This window comes from Leptonychotes weddellii, chromosome 10, assembly GCF_054177405.1.
Source record: "Leptonychotes weddellii isolate Sample4059 chromosome 10, ASM5417740v2, whole genome shotgun sequence".
Classification (NCBI taxonomy): Eukaryota; Metazoa; Chordata; class Mammalia; order Carnivora; family Phocidae; genus Leptonychotes; species Leptonychotes weddellii.
Genome location: NC_138378.1, coordinates 117,298,128 through 117,321,403, shown reverse-complemented (window position 1 = coordinate 117,321,403; position 23,276 = coordinate 117,298,128). Strand labels below are relative to the sequence as shown.

The window sequence follows — 23,276 nt, the reverse complement described above, 5'->3', positions numbered from 1 at the left end:
TAAGTGGCCGTGGGGCTGGAGGTGATGTGCGCGTGGGTCTCCTGCGCCCAAAATTGCTCAACTCTTATCTTTTCTTTCCCATTTATCTCTAAGGATCCGAAAAGTGTGGCAGAAAAGGAAATGTTCAGTTAAAAATGGTTTCCTGACCATATCCCACGGCACCGTAAGTATTCTCTTTTAATTCGGGGACTGCTGCAGGGAGGTGAGTGGGGGATGCCAGCCACTGGGCACGATCTGGCCTTGACAACGCCTTTTAAAGACAACCCCCCCCTCAGCTAGGAGAGCACATCTGGGGTCCTTCTCGATGTGGTGCATCTGTCCCCTGTTCATGCTCCTCCAGCTGGGGAGAGCCTTGTGTCGTTCACTGCCTGACTGGGTCGGCGGTCTTCATTTAGACGCCGGTGGCTTCCAGAAACAAACAGCCCACCACTTCCCAGCTGTCTTTGTCTCTGGAAATCGAATATCCTGCTTGGGAAGATGCCTACTTTTCCATTAGAGGGGAAGCGTTTCGGTGGTCAGTACACTGGGAATCCGAAATCCAAGAGAAGAGAGATTTCAGTCATGTATTGTAGAAATCTAACACACTGCGCCCAACCTTAATCAAGACCTTTTTCTGTCATCCTGTGTATAAGAGTCCTTGCAAGAAACGGAGGCCTCTGTGTGTAGCCTATTGAAAAACCAATCAATCTGAATAAAATGATTTACTAATCTATCTTCCAGACCAGGGATTTTAACCACAGTTACAAACACAGCCTTTCACACCGTGGTGCTCTTTCCCACGGTGGCTTAGGTGTATCATGCCTTACCTGGTATGACAGAATCTGATAAATACCACGTAGGCTGGTAGACATTTTTGAAAATGTCTAAAGGCTGAGTTGTTGCTATTTTGGGACTAATGAGAACACTGATGGTGGCCAGCATTTCTGTTCCCCAAGCAGAAGGCCTGGTACTCTGTGCATACAAGCAGCCCCAGTCCTGTGAGTGCATGGGAGTAGAGATGACCCGGAGTCTTTGTCATTCCCCCCAACCCCCCTTTCCCACCAGTTCCCCTGGTGAAAGGCAGAGATGGGCAGGAGCACAGCTGTAGACAGGCAATAGCTAAACGTGAGTTCCAGAGAAACAGTTCTTCTCATGATTCATGCATAAGGAAACAGAGTAAAACCTCCCTTGAGCCTCGATTGTGTCCCACTAGGGGCCCCTTCGTTTTCACTGGCTGCTTGGGGAAGAGAGAGAGACTGGGCCCTCGCATACGTTCAGTGTCTATAGGGATCTCTTGGGACCTTTGGCCTAGGAGATTGAATGTGTCTCTTGCCTGGGCAAATAGAGATCATTTCTCTTTTATAAAATCCAGCCTTCACTGGCCTCCTTCGTGGTCACGACATCACTCCCAGGGCTGTGCAGTTTGGATCCTGATGTGATGTTCTTTCCGTATAGACATATGCCTGAGTGTTGGGGAGGAGTGCTATAGACTCAGGGAGGCTGATCTATCTAGTCACCATGCCTCTTTAAAATTAAGACCACAGACTGGATGATGGCCAGGTTCCATCCCTGCTCCAAACACCTGTGTTTCTGTGCTCTGCTTTCAAATTGTTTTCTACTCAGTTGTTTGTTTTAATTCAGGTTTATTGCCTCCATGCAGAAAATTTCACAGAGTAAGACTGAGTTTCATTCTGTGCCTCTTTACAGCTCTTAAGTCATTTGGTATATTTGCCTCATTAAAGCATTCTGCTAGACCCAGAGCCTCGGCTTAAGCCGACGAGTGGTTCTCCCTCCGAGAGAGAAATGAAAACAGGCCTAGTAATCCTTTGCTCACAGTGTAAACTTGGGCTCACATCACTTCCATTACTTCTCCCTAGAAGATGCAGAGGCTCAGTTTCCTTTAAATGTTGATGGGTTGCTCTGGTTTTTGGCAGGTAGTAGTTATAGCTAGCTTTACTAGCGTGCTGACAGCTCACCTTGTCACGCAACTTGCATATTTAGTAAGTGCTTTGTGTTTAGGGGGATCCCTGTCTAGGGAATCTCTGCGCGCTCTCTGTGACTCACTGGGCCCTTCGCAGCCTGGGCTGGGTGCCGTGAGAGCAACCCTGCCTCTGGCCCTCTGCCTTGCCAGGAAGACCAGAGGGTTCCTAAAGCAGGGCCTATACACACACCACAGAGCTGTCCTTTTCTCCTAATTCTGTGTGCATTCTGCTTGCTCTGGAAAGCAGAATCCGCCCCCCCAACACACACACACACACACACACACACTCACGCCACTGCACTCAGTGTTCACGGGCAGTGATGTGAATTAACCTCTGCCGAGAAAGGGATTTGAGAGGTGCCTTTTTGTTTGATTTTGTTTGGATTTGGCTCCTTTGTAGCCAGCGTCTTCCTGAGTAGGCTAATTTATCATCGGGGGAAAAGGACAGTTGTTCACAAAGACCTGATTGAGTAAATGGGGATATAAGAGCAGTAGCTGGCGCTCAGTGGAGAATCAGATCTTTACATTGTGGAAGCACGGGGTGTATTTGTGCCATTTGGAAAACCAGTTTTTTCCCAGGAAGCTGGCAGCCTTTGGGAGAGGAGACTGTTGTGTCCTGTATTCTAGCAGAGGGACGGTGATAACATCCGGATGGATTCAGTGAAAGCTGTAGTTGGTATTCCCTGTTAGCCAAGGTTAATTGTGTTTTCTGGCACTGGGAAAAGTGATCCTTGGGACAAAATAACTAATTGAGTATCATCTTTGCCAAGTGCATCACTTTGCCACACTGCCAAAGACTGGAGACTTTTTAAACTGGAAGAAATGTCCCCTGGTTATTATGTAGTCTCATTTTTTTTAAATGATCATCAATCATGAAGAATACAGACTTCCTATTAAAGGCCTGAGAAATTGGAAAAAATAGAATGGCATTATTAAAATGAGAGGAGCTCTGATAATCAGTGCTTTGAGTCAAACACAAAATCTATAGATCTCTTTCCCGATCCTTCCTTTCTATTAAGGCAGAGCTTTTCAAATTAAGCTCTCAAAGAGCACTGGTATCTGATGCATTAGGTAGAATTGTTCTATAGCTGAATTCAGTGATGACACCATTTCTCTCAAATTGCAGCAGGGGAGAGAATTAAAAGAATAGAGTTTTCTCTATTTAAAAATTTTCTCCTGTAGATTTTTTCTTACAGCTTTTGTGTCAGCTACTCCTTAATCTGGATGGACAAATAGCAAACATTTATTAATGTAAAACATACAAGCTGACATCTTCAGCAGTATCAGCTGTTCTGAGTTTTGGGGACCTACTCTGACAGCTGTTACTTTGAACATGTAGCCACATTTGTGCCTTCAGAATTATTCCTACTTCAAATAGAGGCCCTGAATATTTTCCCATGTCTTGTGCTGTTTGTACATGTGAAGGACAGTCTGTCTTTGAGGGTAGCTGTCTTGGTAAGAATGAGCAGCTTTCCCCATGGCACAGGGAAGATGGAAGGATACAAGTTAGAGGGTGGTTTTAATTCAGTTGTGCTTTTTTGTGGCACTGAAAGGTATGCACAGAGGTCCGTGCCTCTGCTTTCCATGGAAATCCATGCGCTGCAATTAAGAGCTTGTGCTCTGAGCCCAGCCTGCCCTTGGCTCAAATGTTGCTTAACTGCCCCCAAGCTCTGTAAGATTCATCACGTTACTTAGTCTATCTGGGCCAGTCCCTCTGTCTATAAAACTGGAGCAGTTCCTACCTCAAAGGTCAGTTTAGGAAAATTAAATGAGTTATTTTATTAAAAATTCTTAGAACAGTAGTACCTGCCTCCTATAGGCAAATCATAATAATGATGATGATGGTTTTTAATTGCTGAGTAAATGTAGCTACTCTTACTATTCAGAATTATCTTCTTGTGCATGAAAGTGTTTCTGTGTACACGAGTCCCTCTTACTGCTCCTGTGCCTGAGATCCAGTGGACACCAGCAGTTTGGAAATAGGCCAGGAACATCCCCTAGATGCATATATGTAGTTGTGTGATCACAGGAGGTGACAGGTAGACAACTACTTTATGCGGTCAAGTATGTGGTTGCATCGTGGTGTGGTCAACCACTTGGCACTGTAGAAATGTATCATTCGGTGTATTGGTTCCTAGATGAGCCAGGTAATTCTGTTGGTAAAGATCCAAAATTGGATTGATGGTACTTTCACTTGGAATTGTCAAGGTTTGCAAGATTGGATAGAGCTTGAAGTCTTTTAATACTGATTTCTGACGATTGAAGGATTCTGTTAGGCATCTACGACTGTGGAGAATATCCAGTGAATTTCATATGAGAGATGAGCCCAGCATGGCTACAGACCAGGAGAGTCTGGTCCACCCTTTTTATCCAACTTCTGTTTTTACCCCACCTTCCTTTTATCAAACCCAAACTTCACACTGCAAGGATCCATCCTATTTGAATGGAGACTATGCTCCCTTACCCCTACCCTGAGTTTAGTGGAAAGGAGTTTATAAATGAATGAAGGTCTCACAGGTCTGCCCAGGTGTGGATGCTCATGTGTGTGTTTCTCAATGAATGCCAAATCCAAGCTTTCACAACCTGTAAATGTGGCTGGTGGCCACAGGTAGGGTGAATAAAAGGTTGAAGTATATGGCATTTTATTTGATCTTTTCCTTCTGCAGCTTGGGAGGTGGGTAAGATATGCCCACTCATATTTGGAGATTTCTCCAAGATTTCTGAGAGACATTTTACCATTGATATTTTTTTTTCCCCTAAAATAATCTTATCCTTTGATCTTTGCCCTTTTTTGGACTAATTATGGTGGTTTTTGAAATGGTAATAAAATACCCATTTTGACATCTGTCTGACAAAAATGTATTATGATCTTTTGTTGCCACTGTGTTGGGAGGGATTCGGGGTACTTATGTGAATGAGATGGGTTTTGTTAAAACTTAAGTGACAAATGGTTAGCATTTAGGATTATCAATCTGTTACCTGTTGTGACTTCAAAAAGTAGGGAAAATAATTTCTCAGTCATTTTTGTGCTATGAGATTTCTTTCCTTGGAAGTGAGTGTTTACACTCAGGAAAACACTTCTAAGATCACCAGAAATTGAGCTTGGTGCCTAAGTCACCTAGCCAACCATCTGTGTCATCACTAGGAATTGGGACAGATGTCTCAGAGCATTAGCTGTGGAGCATTTTGATCTCAGGGAGCCCACGCCCATCGGCCTCACAGCAAGCATCACTTGCGCCCTGGCTGGGTAGGTGTGGGGCCACCAAGTGTCCCTCACAGGAAGTGGCAACTGCCTTCCAGGGAGCTGAGATTTAAGGACATGCTGTGTTGTGCCTGCCTACATAAAATCTGCCTTCTGCAAGCCATCTTTGCAAACTAGTGGAAATCCTGTTCTTGCTGTATTTTTTTTAAAAGATTTTATTTATTTCAGAGAAAGAGAGAGAATGGGAGCAGGGGAAGGGGCAGAGGGACAAGCAGACTCCCGGCTGGGCGCAGAGCTGGACACGGGGCTCAATCCCAGGACTCTGAGATCATGACCTGAGCTGAAGGTGGACACTTAACAGACTGAGCCCCCCAGGCGCCCCATGTTCTTGCTGTATTTTAATGAGAAATGATACCATATGATTTTCTCCTCCTTCCCACACATCTCCCTATTTCTCTGTTTTTAAACAGGCAAACCGGCCTCCGGCAAAGCTCAACCTATTAACCTGCCAAGTGAAGACCAACCCCGAGGAGAAAAAGTGTTTTGACCTTATTTCACGTAAGTTTATTTCTCAGGTGCTAGGCCACTAGAGAAATGATTTTCAACTCTCTGCTGGGGCGTCAATCCCATTTCAAAAAATTGATTGTCAAGGAGAAAGGCCTTCACATGACATACATGCTTCCTCTTTCCACTCATAACTGTTTGTTTGCCAGTCCCTCCAGTTTAGGAACTGACGCTGAGGGCGGCCCTGCTCTCCTCATGGGCCCCCGTAAACAAGGAGATTATACTAGATCAGCCCCTTGAGCCTAAAATCTCCTCACTTAACTATAAAAAAGGACGATTCTGTGTTGTCAAAGCTTCCATGGTTTGGGTGATGTTAGAAATGCTGCACAGCTAACATGGTAAGGTCTTCAGAGCCCTGGAAACGTTCGTTTTTGAAATTGTTTTGTCTTCCCCACCACAGAATTTGTCTTTTTGCTTCTGTATGCTTTTCTTTTTTGTGGTGTACACAAAAGAATCACCACAGAACCATCTGTTGTGACGAGTGTCTACTCAGCGTCCCTAAGAAAGGAAAGGACTAGTGTGTCTTGAAACAAGATTGGCCTTTGTTCATGGCACTTTTAGGTGGCAGGGTTACAGTTTGGAGGGAGGAAGGAGCCAGATCCCCTTTCAAAGGGGGTCACAACGGGTTTAGGCACAAGAATTGTGTTTATAGAGGAAAAGTCTAGAACGTCGTGCATTTTAGGAAGGTGATCTTAGGAAGGTGAGCACAGTCTTAATTGCCTCAGTATCCAGAGCATGACGTGGCTAGTTTTTAAGATGTCTGTTGGATTATATTACTGAGGGCTAGGAAGTTATTTCTTATGTGATTTATTGCTCATAGCAAGCTTAGGAGGTAATTATTACCACCTCCACTTCTCTGGATGATGAGACGGAGGCCTATGGCCATTCATCCTTGTACCCTGTTGTCCCCGTTGTAATGTGCACTGTACTAAGTTGGAGGAGAGCCTTGAGCAGTGTGATGTGTGTGAAGGGTTTGGGCATTGTTCTGTCCTTCAGATTCTAGACTAATTTGTAATATTGACTTTATCCTGCTTCAAACCCCATGTCCTTCCTCAGTCTCGTGAGGGCCACAAATGTGTTTACCCCTCTGTACTCTCAGATCCTTCATTCACACGAGACAGTGTAAACGTGCAGGACTGACCGTAGTTTACAGTGGGATCGAGGGGCGCCTGCGTGGCTCAGAGGGTTGAGCATCTGACTTGATTTTGGCTCAGGTCCTGATCCCAGGGTCATGAGATCGAGCCTCGTGTCAGGCTCCACACTCAGTGGGGAGTCTGCTCGAGATTCTGTCTCTCCCTCTCTCCCTGTACCCCCTAAGCTCTCCCTCTAAAATAAATAAATAAATCTTTTTAAAAAAATAATAACATGGGATCGCTCCTGGGGTTACCTGCCTTCAGAGAGCAATAGAGTTTTATGTAAAGGGAGAGACCTTGTTGGTATAAGCTGATGTCAGCAAGTGGCTGGGGACAACTCGGAGGCTTTAGGCCATCCTTTTTCTGAAGCAATAACCCATGATAAGCAGTGTGTCACCCTTCAAGACCTGATGGGCTCTTAGTAGTTAACAGAGCTTGCCTGAGCTGCGCGCACACGGGGAGGCAGAGGTGAACATCCCTCTACTTGCACTGTTCCCTCCAGCACCCCTGCGGGGGCCCCGTGAGATGCACAGAGGCATTTACTTCATACTTGTAAACAACCCCGAAGCACTCCCCAACCTACACGTTTGTAACTACTGGTCAGGCACCAAGGAGGGTCAGTAGATGGTAAGTGTGCCCCGCTCCCTACCAAGCGTGAATTATTGCATTCCCTGGACGTGTGGGAAGGCGGGCCTGTGTAAATCTGGTTTCGTGTGAATGCTCTGGCAAGCCGGCATTTCCCAAGATTCCATCAGTATCTTTGCTCTACTGTCTAATGCATAATAAACATCTTCGGGCAAGGGCTTCCTGCCTCTGATACCCAGAAGGGCTCCCGAATTCGGTTTGAGGCACTTTTGTAAATTTGCCAGAGTCCATTGTCATTCTTTGAAAAACACTTCTTTCTTCTTCTTCCCACTGTCCTTTAGTGGGTCGAGTGAATCCCAATCCTACGAATTTTTCATCCTAGTTTTCAAAAGGTGTTACTCTCCTAGGAGTAGTTGTGGTGAAAATGCTTTGTCGAAGCGGTATGTGGGTTTAGTTGTCACAGAGAAGCCTGAAAACCGGCCAGGAGTCCTCCAGGGAGACGCTGCCAAGCGGTGAAGCCTTGATTTGTCGAGCATCCCGAGAAGGTTGGGGCTCGGGGTCATGTCTGATCGTGCCTGAGTTGGGACACGAGGCTGTCACCCTCTCTGTTCCTCCCCCACCTGCTGGCCAGGCTACTGGGACACATAACTCGAAGATGCGTTTGAGCTCTTCAAACATTTGGGTGGTTGGAGAAATAAAAGTCAAGCTGCACGATCATGGGCAGTGAGGAAGATACTTCAGCTGTGGGTGTCTCAGGCCCCCAGAGTCACCCTCCTCCTGGGAAGCCATCCCAAAATGGCTCAGGCAGCCCGGAAGAGTAAGAGACTGACAGCTGGCTTCCGTTGGTTCCCTGCAGGGCCCTCCGTTACCATTCTTTCCCCCAGCAGGCATTCCCCACTTGGAGCCAGCTGTAAATGGGCCTGGGCTCCTCAAGGAGGGCGTTTCTGTGGCAAGGCCAGGCCTTCAGGAGCTCGTCCAGCTCCGTTGCCCTCAGATTGACCCCCACCCTTTGCAAACTCAAGTCCTGCGCCACTGTCCTCAATCACACCGTCACCCTTGGCAGGATGGAAGGTGCAGGAGAATTTGCAGGTGACCTAGGTCAGCGGCAGCCTGAATAAGACGGACCAGGAGCCAGGGTCTTTCCAGGTCCACACACTGGGGCTGTGGCCAGCTGGAGCCGGAGCCTCACGCAGAGAGGCAGCCCTTCCCAGCCCCCAGCTACCATCTTTTCTTGCTTTTTCTTCTCTTAGAGTTGAAGCTGCTAGAAACTGCTCTTGAGTTTATATATAAGCATCTCGAAAGTGTCTGTAGGAGGGAATTCTTACTTGGAAGTTTTCACAGAGCATTTCGCCTGCTCCTCACACGTCAGAATATAGAATTGGCCAAAGGAAATGGGCTGCTCCCCTGGCCGCCTCGATTCTCCTCCTGGAGCTGTGCGGGTCTGGCCGGGAGGCGGCTCAGTGAGAGACAGAGCCCCTAACACTACCCACCACAGCACAGCTTCCCGAGAGCTCTGAGAGGCCCTCCGTGTGGGGGGTGGCTCTGCGCCTCCGGGCCCTGCCTCCGGCTGAGGCCATTCACATCAGAGCCGGAGGTGGGAGCCGCAGAAGGGGCATTGCTCCCTCTTTCCAGCACTGGCACCTCCACATGGCTCAGCCTCTGACCGCTGACTCCCGAAATTCAGTTCATATTTCTGAACTTGAAACTGTTCTCTTAAGTCCCGCTCCTCTCCTTGGTGACGGGGTGGGGTTAGAGCAGGGGTGTCGTTCTGTCCCCCCTTAGTGTGAGAAAAACGGTAGAACAGGGTGGGAAGAAGCGAATGGGACCATGAGTCGAAGACCTGATTCCTCTGCCGCTGGCTGTGTTTGTCTTTGCCACTTGCCCTCCGTGGGCCTCGGTGTCCCTCCAGCCAGCCCGCCAGGAGCTGCGCTCAGGACCAGCCTGCTTCCAGGGCTCTGAAGACCACTGCTGGAAGACGACGTGTGAGCTCATTCAGAGGGGCCCCGAGGGTTCTGTGCGTCCCCAAGGACAGTCACTGCTCTGCTCTCTGCAGAAGTTGGGTCTCCTCCCTTTTTTCGTTCTGTTTGGTTTTAAATTTAATTTTCCTTTTTGGCTTTGTTTTGGACTCACTGTAGACAGAATCTCTGTATATCCCTCACCAGCCCCCTGATGGCTTGTATGGTAGTATATGGTACGTGTTACCGGCCATGTGTACTCTGTCAAAACCTGGGAATCTGGGCGCCTGGGTGGCTCAGTCGTTAAGCGTCTGCCGTCAGCTCAGGTCACGATCCCAGGGTCCTGGGATCAAGCCCCGCGTCGGGCTCCCTGCTCAGTGGGAAGCCTGCTACTCCCTCTCCCGCCCCCCCTGCTTGTGTTCCCTCTCTCGCTGTGTCTCTGTCAAATAAATAAAATCTTTTAAAAAAACCCCAAAAACCCCGGAGATCAACATTGGTGATGCTGTTCACGAGGAGTCTTACATGGTTCGGGCGTTTCCGCCGGTGCTCGGGACTTCCTGCAGGATCCCGCGGTTCGTTTTTACTTCATCTTCATCTGCTACTGGCCGTGGCAACGTCAGAGCCTTTCCTGGTCTTCCATGACCTTGATACTTGTTTTGAAGAAGATTGATCGGTTTTTTGGTCACCTGCCCCTCAACTTGGATTTCTCTGATGCTCTCCCACAATTGGACTGAGGTTCTGCACTTTTGGGAGGAATAGCACATCCCGTGCCCCTCTTCTCTGCTCCGTGCACAGGGGTCAGCAGTCTGGGACAAGCCTTGTAGACGCTGCTGTGTTTGCACATGGCTGTGTGTGAGCCTACGGTCTCACATCCCGTCATCACCTGGCTGTCCCTCCTGCTTTACCCTGCAACACAGCACTCCCGTGGCCTGCTAGAACGCCTCCTCTTTCTAAGAAGGCCAGAAAACTTCTCAGATACTCATGAGGACAGGCTTTTATTATTCAAAGGGCTGTAACAATTACTTTTGGGGGGACCAACTTTGTAGCAAGTTAAAAAGCAAAGCTTTTGAAAACATGTTGATGGTTTCCGGCCCTGAATAGCTTCGGCCTGGGTAAGTTTCATCTCTTTATGAACTGGAATGGAGGGCAGGGCAGGTTTGTGAATTTGGATGATAAAGCCACAGTCCCCCAGAGCAAGGGCAAGCAAGGCATGGAATGACACGAGGGAGGGCTCAGTTCTCTAGAGATGGTTCATTTCCTAGCGGAGAGTTGCGGTTATTCCCGAGGTTAGTTATAAACCACTTTCTGCTGGAATCCTGTGCGGATTACCGTGCAGGCTCACAATTGACAAACTCCTCTTGCCGTGCAGATGACAGGACGTACCACTTCCAAGCGGAGGACGAGCAGGAATGTCAAATGTAAGTTCCTTGGAGGTGGGCCTTGGGGCCAGGACCTCGCAGTCCTTGGGGCTTTAACACAGCATCTCTGTTATTTTTCTAGATGGATGTCTGTGCTGCAGAACAGCAAAGAAGAAGCTTTAAACAATGCATTTAAGGGGGATGACAATACCGGGGAAAATAACATAGTCCAAGAGCTGACAAAGGAGATCATCTCCGAAGTGCAGAGGATGACGGGCAATGACGTGTGTTGCGACTGTGGGGCACCAGGTGACACCCTCCCCCGTCCCTCCCCCCAGCTTTGGGACAGTCACATCTCATTCCGATTCACAGACCAGTCACCGATTTTCCCTTTCACTGCAGACCCGGCGGTGCCCGGGCGGCACAGAGCTGCGTCCTGGGCTGTGTGCAGACCTTTGGGGGTGGAGGGTGGGAAGACGCCTACCTCCGGGCCCCGCACAGGGCAACGCGAAGATGGCCCGATGGAGCTGAAAAGATTAGAAGCTTTTTAAGAAATGAAAACGGAAGCACAGAAGGCAGGTGAAACCAAGGTCATCTGCTCATTATGTTGGCTGTGTGGCCGTGTAGGGGCGGCTTTTCCCGGGATTTACTCCATCCTCTCTTTGTGCTGCTTTGTAGAACTTCTAGCCGCTGTTTAGTCTGTGATGCTGGGAGAGCCACTTTCTTTGTTAGGTATCAGTTTTCCTGTATGGAAGGTGAAGGAACTGGCCGAGAATGTTTTCGGGTCCCTCCCAGGTGCACGTTCTGTGAAATGAGATGTTTATTCTTCATTTTGATGAAGCCTCTCAGGGGCTTCATTTTTTTTAATCGACATAGAGTATCATTGTAGATTTTAATAGCTAGTATTTTAAAAGCCTAAGGAGTGGATTTCTTCTGACTAAGATGGAATGGTGCCGTGAGGTCCGGGGAGCTTTGGAATAGCTATTTCTGGACATTTACAAAATGAGAAAGATCATGGGATGGTCAGTTACCGTTTTCCTTCCTCTCATTCTATGACAGTTCTTACAAAAAACAACACAACAAAAATAGAGTGGGCAGTTGAGAATTGCTGGGAGGTTCCTATTGCCCCAAAGGCTGTATATCTGGGGGTAGTTTGAGGAACTCCCTCAGGGTCTCAGACCCATTAAAAATTACCTTCTGGCAGGAGACGAGGTAGGGAGTGGTAAGTAGTGAATCGTGCTTTTTCTTAAGAAAAGATGAGGACAGTGCAGCACTTGGACTTTTAAAACGCTTCGGTAAAGAAGTCAAAGCTTTGTACATTTCTGTTTGCAAACGCTGCAGGGTGGGTGACGTGAAACTTGGTACAAAGTAGTCGAAACACACTCCTACCTGCGGAGAGCGTGTGAGAGCGTGATACAGCCGATAGGGTAGAAGTGAAAACACAGATGCCCAGAAGTATTTCCTAACGGCTAAAATTTTTTATAATTAAACATTTAAAAAAAGAACTTGACCGTGATCTCGTGACCCAGGTTATGCTGTTTCCCTGCTGTGAGTTTCCAAGGGCAGCAGGTGGTTCGAAAGAGAATGGTACTTACTGGCCGTGATAAGGTACTCGAGTAGGCTTTATTTTGAATGCCCCATTTTCAGGCTGGCTTTCATCTGTCAGGCAGGTCTTGAGTGTCTGCCGTGTGGCCAGCACATAGTAGGATGCCTCAGGGGGTAAGTAACTGCTCTGAGCAGCATGTTGACGGGGCATTGGCATGGCCTTGGGCCTCGGCACAGGCAGGGAGGCCGTGTAGCCCCCCCCCCCGCCCCCAGTAAGGCCCTTCTCCTTGCTGAGCACTGTGTAGACACCTGACCTGTTCGCCTGCTGGCGCTCTTGTATGTGCTGAATGAAGGATTCTGTGTCAGTCTCCGCAATTTCCAAAGCTCTTACGATCAGAACTCTTCCTGCTGCCCCCGAAGTGCTGAGCACACAGTATGGCATCAGCACGTAGTAGGTGCTCTCTAGTGGTACCGTTAATGTTTTGCGAACATAGAGACACATTGTAAGTCTGTTCCCCATCCGGCACTAGACTGTGGCGGTTTTTCTCTGCTGCTCTGACCAAGGTTGGCGATGGGCATGGTCGATGCTCAGGACACCCCTCAGAGACCTGTGCCCACTAGAGGGCACTGCGTCCCGCGTGTTCACAACGCCTGTCACTGGGGAGTTCTTAATGAATGGAAGGGTGGTCGAGACAAATGCGTAAAGAAATGGAGGGATGGGAAGAGGACGGAGAGCAGACACGTGCATGTGTGTGTGTGTTGTGTGTAAATCAGTGCTAATGCAGAGTGAATGGTGAATGAGAGCTCTGGCTTGTGTCAAGGATTGAGAAAACGCTCGTGCTCAAAACTCCCCGTGCAGTAGCCCTACAGGAAAAATGTTGTGACCCCGGCCCGCTACTTACTGCAAGCTCCAATTTTCCCTGTTCTCTTTGGCAGATCCTACATGGCTTTCCACCAATCTGGGCATCCTGACCTGCATTGAGTGCTCTGGAATCCACCGGGAGCTCGGGGTTCACTATTCGAGGATGCAGTCCCTCACGTTAGATGTCTTAGGAACATCTGAGCTGCTGGTAATTCTCAGATCCTTGATTTTGAAATGGAAATGATGAATGAGCTGAAAGCTGAGTTTTCATGTTGGCATTCAAATCCATTTTGGTTTCTTGAAATTCCATTGGGCTGATGGTTGTTGATTTTTTCCAGATGGGTTTGGGCAATTAGAACCTCAGTGATGATTCCTCCTTCTTGGCTATTGGTAGTTGAGGGCACTTTTTGTTATTAAACTTGGTTCTTAAACAAATCAAGTGAAGTAAAACAGAAAGGAGGGCTGCGACTGTTGTAGGATCGTGGACTAGGATGGTGGCGCAGTTTAGCTCACCCCATTCCTTAACCACACGCGGAACGCCGAGCCCAGAGACAGTCGAGGACGTGTTCCCCGAGTCCCCCGCAGATTCCTGCCAAGTCTGTGGTCACCACTCGGCTCAAGCCTTCAGTGCTCTTTTCCCCGGGCCCTTACTGTCGCCCTTTCGGGGAGACACTGGTCTTTGCTTTTACTGCCTTTGTTTCTAAGGAAGGCTTTCATTCTTGGTTCGGTGATAACACATTAAGCCATGCAGTGCGATGTACATTGATCCTGGGAGGCTGAAGCACTTTCTGTCATGTAACGTCCAGAGTTTTGAGACTGGCCCCACTGAGGAAAAGGCACATCACACTAGGTGTTTTGAGGCCACCTAAAATGGAGCTTTTGTGAACTGTTTTCAGAGTCTGTAATTGCTGGTGGTAAGCAGTGTTAGAAACACTTGGCGTAGCTGGGCATTGGACAGTGAACATTAAGTGGTTACAGATTGCCGTTGATTGTAATGAAAAGAGCAGTAGTCCTGACGGAAAATCAATTATTGTGGTCAATATACCTCTCAAGGGGCTGTACATTTTATTGATGACTACTGTAGAACCAGTGTGTCTAAACTTCGAATGCATTTTGTACTATCTTGTCAAATCCTTCCAGTCTTTCCAGAGGATTCCTTTATGGTCTTGAAACACAAAGTTGGGAGAAACTAGAGTGAATTCTGGTCTCCTGGTGAGTCACATCCCTGATGACGTCAAGTTTAGAACTAAGCTAGACTCGGCAGGACTCCAGCAGTGTATCCTTGGTTCCACAGTGTGGTTATTGTCGATGTCATGGTGCATTCCACCCACGTCTTAGAGCTGCATGTGTCCAGGGGGTGGTATCCTGGGCAGCTGATGGTGGTGTAGATTTGAGCTTCCCACAGTCTGTTTTCAGAGAAGCACGAATTCTCTGGTAAACTCTGGCAGTTGCTGTATTGCCGTTGCTGGTTTTCTCAAGACAGTGGGAAGTGTTCAGTGATTTTTGGAGAAATAATAATTGCTTATTTTGTACGAGGCCCTTCACAGAGCACTTGATATATATTAGCTCATTTGCCCTTCACGACAACCAATGACCTTGGTATTTGTCCCCACTTTACAAAGGAGGAGCTGAGGCTTAGAATGTTATAATGTGCCCAAGGTTATATAGTTATTGAAGTGCTAGATCGGGGGCGGGGCCCTTTCATCTGATCCCAGAGCTCGAACTTAACCTCTGAGGAGCCTGGGACATAAACCAGCCTTTGTGGGGGCGAGTCTTGCCGTGTGCTGAGCATGTAAGCACAGGTGCCGTCCCTCCCCATCCCCGTCCCCAGCAAATGTTGAACAGTCTCTCCACGTGATGTCAGTACTCCCACCATGACCTTTTTGTCAAATCTGTGCCGTCATGAGTAACCAGTGTGAGTTACCGACTGTGCGGTGGGAAAGAGGTGCTTGGTAACACACCCTCATATGGGGAATTTGCCTCACAAACAGCAGTCCTCAGTGACTTCAGAAACAGAGTAGTAAAATGATTCAGAAGTGATGAGTTTTGATTATTACTTTGTTTTTAATATAATTTATGTAACTGTGAGTTTATATAATGTAGTTTTACTAATGGCAATCATGAGCTGGTAGGAGCCTGACCCCAGCACATCTGTTACACCTGCTTAAATGTGTCTCAAAACCTCAACCGATGGTCTTCATGAGACTCTTGCCCACTAAACAGGAAAAGGCCAAGGAAGGTGGAAGGGAAGATGTTTACATCTCAGTGAAATGATGAGGTGGCTTCTGATACTGGGTTCGAATCTTGGTCTCTCTCTCCCAGGGCCTCTGTCAGCAAATGTTCCCAGGAGTTTGTTTGGCCAGCTGTTAGCCCTGATGGAGCCGTCAGGCCTGCTTATTTAATATCTGCAGGTATTTCTAGACCCTGACCTCTGCCGTAGTTCCAGACTCTCCCTCATGGTTACAGAAAAACAGAGGGATGGGGCACCTGCGTGGCTCAGTCGGTCAAGCATCTGCCCTCAGCTCAGGTCATGATCCCAGGGTCTGGGATCAAACCCCACATCGGGCTCCTGCTGAGCGGGGAGTCTGCTTCTCCCTCTCCCTCTGCCACTCCTCCTGCTTGTGCTTAATCTGTCTCTCTCTGTCAAATAAAGAAAGAAAACCTTAAAAAAAGAAAAAAGAAAAACAGAGGGAAAAGGGCCCCGAATTTTGTGAGGTTCACTCCCACCCTCCGCTTGCCCCTCAACTCTGCCTGTGTGGTTGCTCACTGGAGGTGGGCATCTCCCCAACTCCACCCACTGCGTACCAGGACAGTGGGCCCGACATCCTGTCCTGAACCCTTACTGCGCAGCTGAGAAGTCAAGCGCTGCATGGATAGCGTGTGTTGGGTTAGGATTCATTTATAAAACATGAGTTCAAGCCCTTTTTTTGAAAGATTTTATTTACGTATTTTTTAAAGATTTATTTTAGAGAGAGAGCTTGAACAGTGGGGAGGGGCAGAGGGAGAGGGAGAATCTCAAGCAGGCTTCCAACATGAAGCCCAGGACCTTTAGATCACAACCTCAGCCGAAATCAAGAGTTGGACACTTAACCGACGGAGCCAGCCAGGTGCCCCTATGAAGTCAAGCCTTTCTAAAGTATCCAGGTTCTTTTGTTCTGTGTAGACAGTTGGATGCTTGCACAGAGGATCTCCTGAAGGCTTGACACATAGATGTCTCTGTGTGTGTGTTTAGAATTATGTCTGGCACATCGTAAGCACTGTGAAGGATTAGCTCTCCTTATTTTCCAAGATGACTTTAAATCCTTTCGGAAGAATGATCCACATGTCCTTGTGTGTGAATCCACAGGGAGATTCCACTCTGGTTGTCTGCTCCGTGCATGAACCTTTAGGATGCGCAGAGCGGTGACCTCAGGGTGTTTGGTTGAGTTGTTCATCATGGTATGTGTTCTTGTGCAGCAAATGTTGATTAAACTTCTTTGCACCCTATTAAGAGGGTGAACTGGAAAGTTAACTTCCCAGCGTCTCCGTGGGAATGTCCTGGGCAAAACTGCTTTACAGGCTCAGTGATTCTCTGTCCTTGAGGTGAATCAGTCCTGGAGCTCATATCTCAGGGAGGTGTGCTGTGATGAGTGGGGATTTTCATTCTCTGGCTGGCATGGTGCTCCTAAACAGATGCTCGCCACGTAGAATGTCGCTCCTGTTCTCCCATATGGCCTCACCATATTCTTCATGATAAAAATTTTTTTACTTAATTCCGTGAGTTATTTTCTGGTCTCAGGTTTGCCCACAGTTCCCTTGGATGGTGTGCTGTGGCAATGTCACCATTTCCTTTTTTTATATATTTTGGGTTCAGAGCGTGCTTGGTTTCCATATTAACTGAGTGGATTTCAACGGCATCCGTGAAGGTGGCTGGTTAGCAGTTATCTTTTCTTCCCTCCACCTGCTTTTAGAATCATGTCTTATTCAGCAGAGAGAAACTGGGTATGTGAAGGTACTGATTAGTTCTAGGAAGTCATGTCATTTGAACTGATACTCTAGCACACACTGCTTGGTATCCTTAGATTTTAAAGCAAACCTGCTTTCAGAAATCTCCTGGTAAACATAGATTTGGGGAAGGTAAACTTTCTCCCTAACAGGTCATCATTTCAGCATTGATTTTCATTTCATATGTAAAATAGTACCATTGGTACTAATGTCCTTGTATCATATGATCCATTTGACATCATATGACCTTTGAAATTAATAAAGGAAAATTTGATATTATGAAATTGAAATGGGGTCAGTAATTTTAAAATCTTTTCCACCAAATTGAAGAGCAGGGTCAGGAAGCTCAGGAGCACATATTGCTGACTCAGGCCTGTGCTCCCTGACTTTGTCCTGCCTCCCTTCTCAAGCGGTTGTTAACAAGCTGTCCAGTGGAGAGGCGGCCCGCTGACCGCCCGGTCTGAAGGAGAGCACGTGGAGAGGGAGGCCCGTGGAGACTGACAGCTACCTTACAGTTGCAAGCGCTGTTTCACCTGGCACTGAATGAAAGCCACTCCTTTTTTGGAGGTCAGAATTGCGAGCTCACAGCATTTCTTGGCTCTGCCTGCTGGGGTCCAGTGCCCTCACTTCCCTGGGCCTTTGCCCATTTGAACATTAACGGTGTGTCATGCCCTCTGGCCTTCCATACTGCTGGGATGGGAGCGGCCCAAAAGTCTGCTTTGTTACTGAGAGAAGCCAGTTTGGTTGACCAGGTTCACACGTGAGGTAACAACAGCCCCCAGGCTCCGGACAGGAGGAGCCCACCGCCCCCAGTGTGGTGTTCTCTGGGTACAGCTGGGCTAAGGCCCTCTCTCAGGGAAGTTCTTTCTCTCATTTGTCCATTCCTCCCGTTGAGGGGCATAAAAACAGGGAAAAATGTCAGAAGAGTAGATCTCCCTCCACCTGGAAACATGAAAACGGGCAGGAGGTTTTCCACATCCTCACCCCAAACTCTAAACACAATTTCCAGATAACATCTAAGGCCTCTCTCTGGCTCCGTGGACCCTGCACGGGTAGGTGCTACAGATCTGCAGGAATGTGGGATTCCCAAGTCCCCGTGCTCAGGTGCTTCCATGCAGTGAGGGGGAGGCATGCAGGGTTCCCCGCAAGGCAAGTGGGGTAAAGCGGGCGTCTTGACCAGGCAACTGCCCTGCTGATGTACACCTGCTGTCTCCTCACTCATTGTGCTCAGCACAGACTTCTTTCCCAGCCCTCAGCACCGGGGCATCTCTTTCTGTCAACATCCCTCTCGTTAGACTGAGCTCTCTCCAAGCAGGGTTGGGTCTCATGCTCAGCGCCCAGCATGCCCAAGGACTCAGTGTGCGTTTGCGGACTGAGTAGGGGCTAGCATTTGCTTTGCTGAGTGATGTGGCACTTCAGACCCTCCTAGATCTGATCTGACCCTGTGTCTGCTCGGTGTCGCCCTCAGAGTCCTCTGGGAGTGTTGGGGGCTGCTTCCCACCAGGCTTCCTGCTTCCTTGGCTCCTGCCCACGAGGCCTGCTGGGACCCACATTTTCTTGACATGACCCTGCAGCCTCCATCTGCAAATGCTTTGCTTTTGTTGATGATTCTAAAGGAGTTCTCTGCAGGCTGAAATATTCGCTGGAACTTGGCAAAACTGTGAGGCGGCACATTTCTCTGCATTGGACGAGTGTGACGCATGGATACGGTGGCTCCCTGGACCAGCTGTCCCCTGGTAAACCAGCCAAGTCCAAGCAGAAGGGAGGCAGCTTTCTGATTCCCAGGGAATTCTCCTCCTCACGCCCCCTCCCATCTGCCTACCACAGACTCGGAGGCATGTGGGCCCCTCGCACACAGAGGGGTGCTGTGGCTTTTCTGTCACTTACCTTCTGAAAACGATGGTGCTTGGCAAGGGGACGGTATCCACATTATAGTGAAAGATGGGTTGTGAGAGCATGGCTGGCTCTAAACAGGGGTCTGATCCCAAGGTTCAGTCCTGGATCTGTCACTGATGATCCGAGAAATCCATTGTAGGCGTTGACTCCTTGGTACGTCGGTGCTGTCAGCTGACATGGTTGACCATCAGCCTCATTCTTGGGGAAACGGCGGTGAGGCCCTGGGGTTTTGTCACTTGACGATGGCTTGAGGCCACCATTCCAGGACTAGGGACCCAGGTGGGGTCGGTTAGTGCTTGGTGCTTCAGGCCATCTAGGATGCCTTGTTCACTTACCAAGGACGGTAAAATTAGGAAGGCTCATCACGAAGTTATAAGCTGACGCATGTCCCCTGTCCTTCGGCCTCCCTCACAATCCCATTTCACTGTGTCATGTTACTTGCCACCAGAAGGTTCAACCTCATCTAACTCAGATCCCTTTGGCCGCTCCTTCCAGTCTGCTGCCTCGGAAAGAGAAGAGGCTGCTCAAGCAGCAGCCTTACCTCCCAGAACCTCTGTGGTTACCCTGTGTCACGTCACTCCTCGAGAGTAGAAGTAGCAGAGCCTCCCCCCCCCCCCCGCTCCCCATTGTGCCATTTTCAACACGGAAGTTAAAATACCTCCTCTCTCCAAAGCCCTGTGCTAGGTGCTCCCACTCGGTTTTGTTTCATTAAACATGGAAGAAGCTAATCTCGGTCAGGTGCTGGGCTGGATGCTGGGACATGATGATTAAACCCCTGCTTTTAAGTAGCTCCTGATCACTCAGAGTTTGTGCATCCATTCAGGAGATGCCAGTCACCATACCGTCAGGGTAGCTGGTCTAAGACAAGCCGTGACCTTTATCTTCCTATCTGCTGCATCGAGCATAGTGCCAAGGATTCAATAAGCGTTAACTAAAATGTGTTCATTTAATTTTTGACAAATAAAAAGGTTGATTGTTGAGTGGGAACCTTACATTTGGAACAAATACATTTTTAGTGCTTCAGTTGATAGAATGCTTTCACCTAAATTGTCCCAATTTATTATTATTACAACCCAGCAAGGCAGGTGTCATCCCCATTTTACTGACGAAAAATCGAAACTCAGGGAAACTGACTTGGGTGTGGTCACAAAACCAGAAAATTGAACCGTGATTTAATCCCAAGTCTTGGCTTCCTGGCCCAGCACCCACTCCACTGTATCAGAGACACCTCCTTGCTGGCGTAAATAGATCTTATTAGATCCATTTCACTTGGAGCCTGAGCTTTTGGGGGCGTGGGTAAGGAGGAAAACTGACGTTGGACCAGGTTACTGCTGCTTCCTGTCCGTCTAGGTACTCTATCCAGGGGACATTTTATGAGAACATTTCTCTGTAATAGACGTGCTGCTTCTTATCTCTGGTTTTATGGGTACCTTTGAGGTTTGAGTTTTGTCCATCTTTATTAACGGCAAGCCACTTTATTGCTCTATTTCTTAGTGGCCATTAAATAAATCATCAGATGCATGAGTAGTGTGTAGCAGTGGAATGGATTAATAATTGAGTACCCTGAAATAGACTTCTGTTTTTGCAGCTTGCCAAGAATATTGGGAATGCAGGCTTTAATGAGATTATGGAGTGTTGCCTTCCAGCTGAAGACTCGGTCAAACCCAACCCCGGCAGTGACATGTAAGTATGAAACTGGCTGTTCTCGTTTTCTGAGCAAAGATTGGCCTTGTACCTGAGCCCCGAGAGACAGGAGAATAACAAGCTTGGGGTATCTCAGTGGTGCTTCTTTAGGGAATAAATCAGCCTGGGTGTTTTTGTGTAAGTCACCTTTTTGGGTATCCAAATAAAAATTTGGTGTGGCTGGTTTTCTTAGGAAGAAACCACAGGAAGGCAGCTTTGGCCGATGCTCTCTGTCTGGGAAGGAGGACAGCGAGTGTCGCCTTGCTGGTGGCGTGTGGGTACCCCCTCGCTTCTGCCTCAGGGGACTTCTCTCTCCCCTTCTCTCCGCATAAATTCTCAGCCACTGGGAGGGTTAGTTGTCATAGATACATGACTACGTATCATTTTCTTTCCCAGGGTCCTTGCAAATGTGGAGTGTGTTTCCTTCAACAAGAGTTTTTTTGGTTTTGTTTTACTGTTGACACAAAACCTGACCGAGAAGCTTTTGTGCCTCATGGTGCATCCGCTGGCCTGATGAAGCAGAGCTTATAGGAGATTTTCCTGCCAGTCGTATCAAACAAAGCATAAATCACCCAGATCACACTGGTTGTTGAGAGAGAGAGGTGGATGGAAGGGCAGCAGGTCAGGGCAGCGGCTGGCCCATCTGCTCCAGGCGGCTGGGGGCTGGTCACTGCTCTGTTGCGATGCAGAGTGGGGCAGATGGAAGGAAGGAAGGTGTCTGCAGGGCAGTGAGGACACAGCACCTGCATTCGAGTGGTGAGTCTGGATCCAAGTGTTCCAGCAGGAGAGGAGGAAATGAGAAAAATGTGATAAGAGAGAGTAGGAAAATTCATTTACAGAGACAGCACTGCCTTTGGAAGAAGCTTGGGAGGGAATTGATGGCAGAGGTCCTCCCGAAGGACATTGGGTGAGGACAGTGAACTGTGCTTGAAGAGAGCTTTGACACATGGGAGGCCGTGTACAGGCCTGTAGCGGAAGCTGAGAGCTTCGGTGTTTGTAGCCCGTTTGTTGGGATGTGTCTTTGGGAAGCTGAGATTGTAGGATCTGTGTTCTTTTGCATTGAGGTGAGGTAACTCCATGTAGTAAGACAGCATAGACATCTAAGGGCATGAACCCAGCCCGTGACCATCAGGTATCAGGTATCTGAGATGAGCGTTTGGTTGGTGTTGGATTAGAGTTGATTCATGTTGGAGTTCTGTAGCAAATGTTTGTGCTGTAGCAGTTCTGTGAGATTGGACACCAGGCACGAGGCTGTTGTCCTCTCTGGATGAAGATCTGAGTTCCAAATCTGTATTCTTACCCAGACCTGGAAATCCAGCCCTTCCTTGATGGTGGGACCTGGGCAGGCTTGCTAGCTTCTCAGAGCCCTCTTCTCTAACATAAGCAGGGGATCACACTCTACTGCTCACAGAGCCGTCGGGCTGATCATCAGTGGGATGGTGAGGTGACGCATGCACTTTGGTGGTGTTGGCAACTCTGCTCGCCATGGGTGTGGGTGGTAGAGGCAGTGTGAGTGCTACACACTGACCCCACAGACCCCGGAAACTTAGGGTCCTTGCAATTTAGGTTTCAACTAGAGAGTTACCCAGAGGTGAGCCAGCTTTTCCTAGGGTAGCTAAAAGATCCTGTTGAGTAAAGGAAACTCCGTGGTCCGGTATGGCACATTTATTTAGTCTAATTAATACCTGCACTCAAAGAGAAGGTACCAGTCTCCTGAAATGCTGTAACGTTGATCAATTTTGAACAAAGCATATGATAAATAATTTCTTCCAAGTACCAGGGGTCCTTTATAAAAAGCAGAGAATTTGTTTATTCTGGGGTTAGATGATTCTAAAAAATGAGCACTATCTGCTTCGAATCCTTCAATATAAACATATTGTCTGCGTTTAGACACCCCCCCAACCTTGGCACAAATGAAAAGGAGGTTTAGCCCTCCCCCTCCCCCCCCCCAAAATGAGGGTGGATGGCCAGTGTGATGGCAAAATGCCGCCCGCTTTCATACCTGCTCAGGTGAAATTAACTGCTGGGCTCTCTGCTCCTGTAGCACTTGGCTCGGTTTTAAAACCTTTCATCCCACTTTCTACCATACCGGAGTATCGATACCCATTTCTCTAATAAATTGCATCTTCCTTACTTTTGTATTTTCTGCCACAACATGTTGCTTGTGGTGGTTTAGTACATATTTAATGAATCAACGAGTCAAAGATAAAGTCCCAGCTCTGTGGCTACTTAAATAAGCTGATACTTTACTTGCACATGAGAAGGAATGTACTGTTGCTGGCTTTATCTCAGCAGAACACACCATCTGCAGATAAATCTGTTGAAAGGGAAGCTGAAGACCCTCTAGTGGCCTGTGAATCCCAGATTTTGGATTTGGGGGGGTATGCAGAGAGAGAAATAGGTGGAAGGGGGGAAGCAGGCAGATTAATGTCTGCTTACGGAGGCCCACTGCTCCTCCTGTGATTCAGGACCCTTACACAGGCCCATCCTTCAGAAGTACAAGAAACCTGTCCTAAACACGTGCCAAAAGCGTTGTCAGTTCACTGCTT

At 48.1% G+C, this 23,276-nt stretch overlaps 1 protein-coding gene across 1 annotated transcript in view; it reads left to right on the top strand.

Moving 5' to 3' along the window:
- ASAP2 (ArfGAP with SH3 domain, ankyrin repeat and PH domain 2) overlaps window positions 1-23,276 on the top strand; it is a 155,871-nt gene that overhangs the window by 108,005 nt on the left and 24,590 nt on the right. Inside the window, exons 10-15 of the mRNA XM_081797312.1 lie at window positions 94-163; window positions 5,633-5,720; window positions 10,769-10,817; window positions 10,900-11,066; window positions 13,239-13,372; window positions 20,633-20,727. Coding sequence (XP_081653438.1) covers window positions 94-163; window positions 5,633-5,720; window positions 10,769-10,817; window positions 10,900-11,066; window positions 13,239-13,372; window positions 20,633-20,727 — 603 coding nt within the window. The remainder of the gene's footprint in view (window positions 1-93; window positions 164-5,632; window positions 5,721-10,768; window positions 10,818-10,899; window positions 11,067-13,238; window positions 13,373-20,632; window positions 20,728-23,276) is intronic.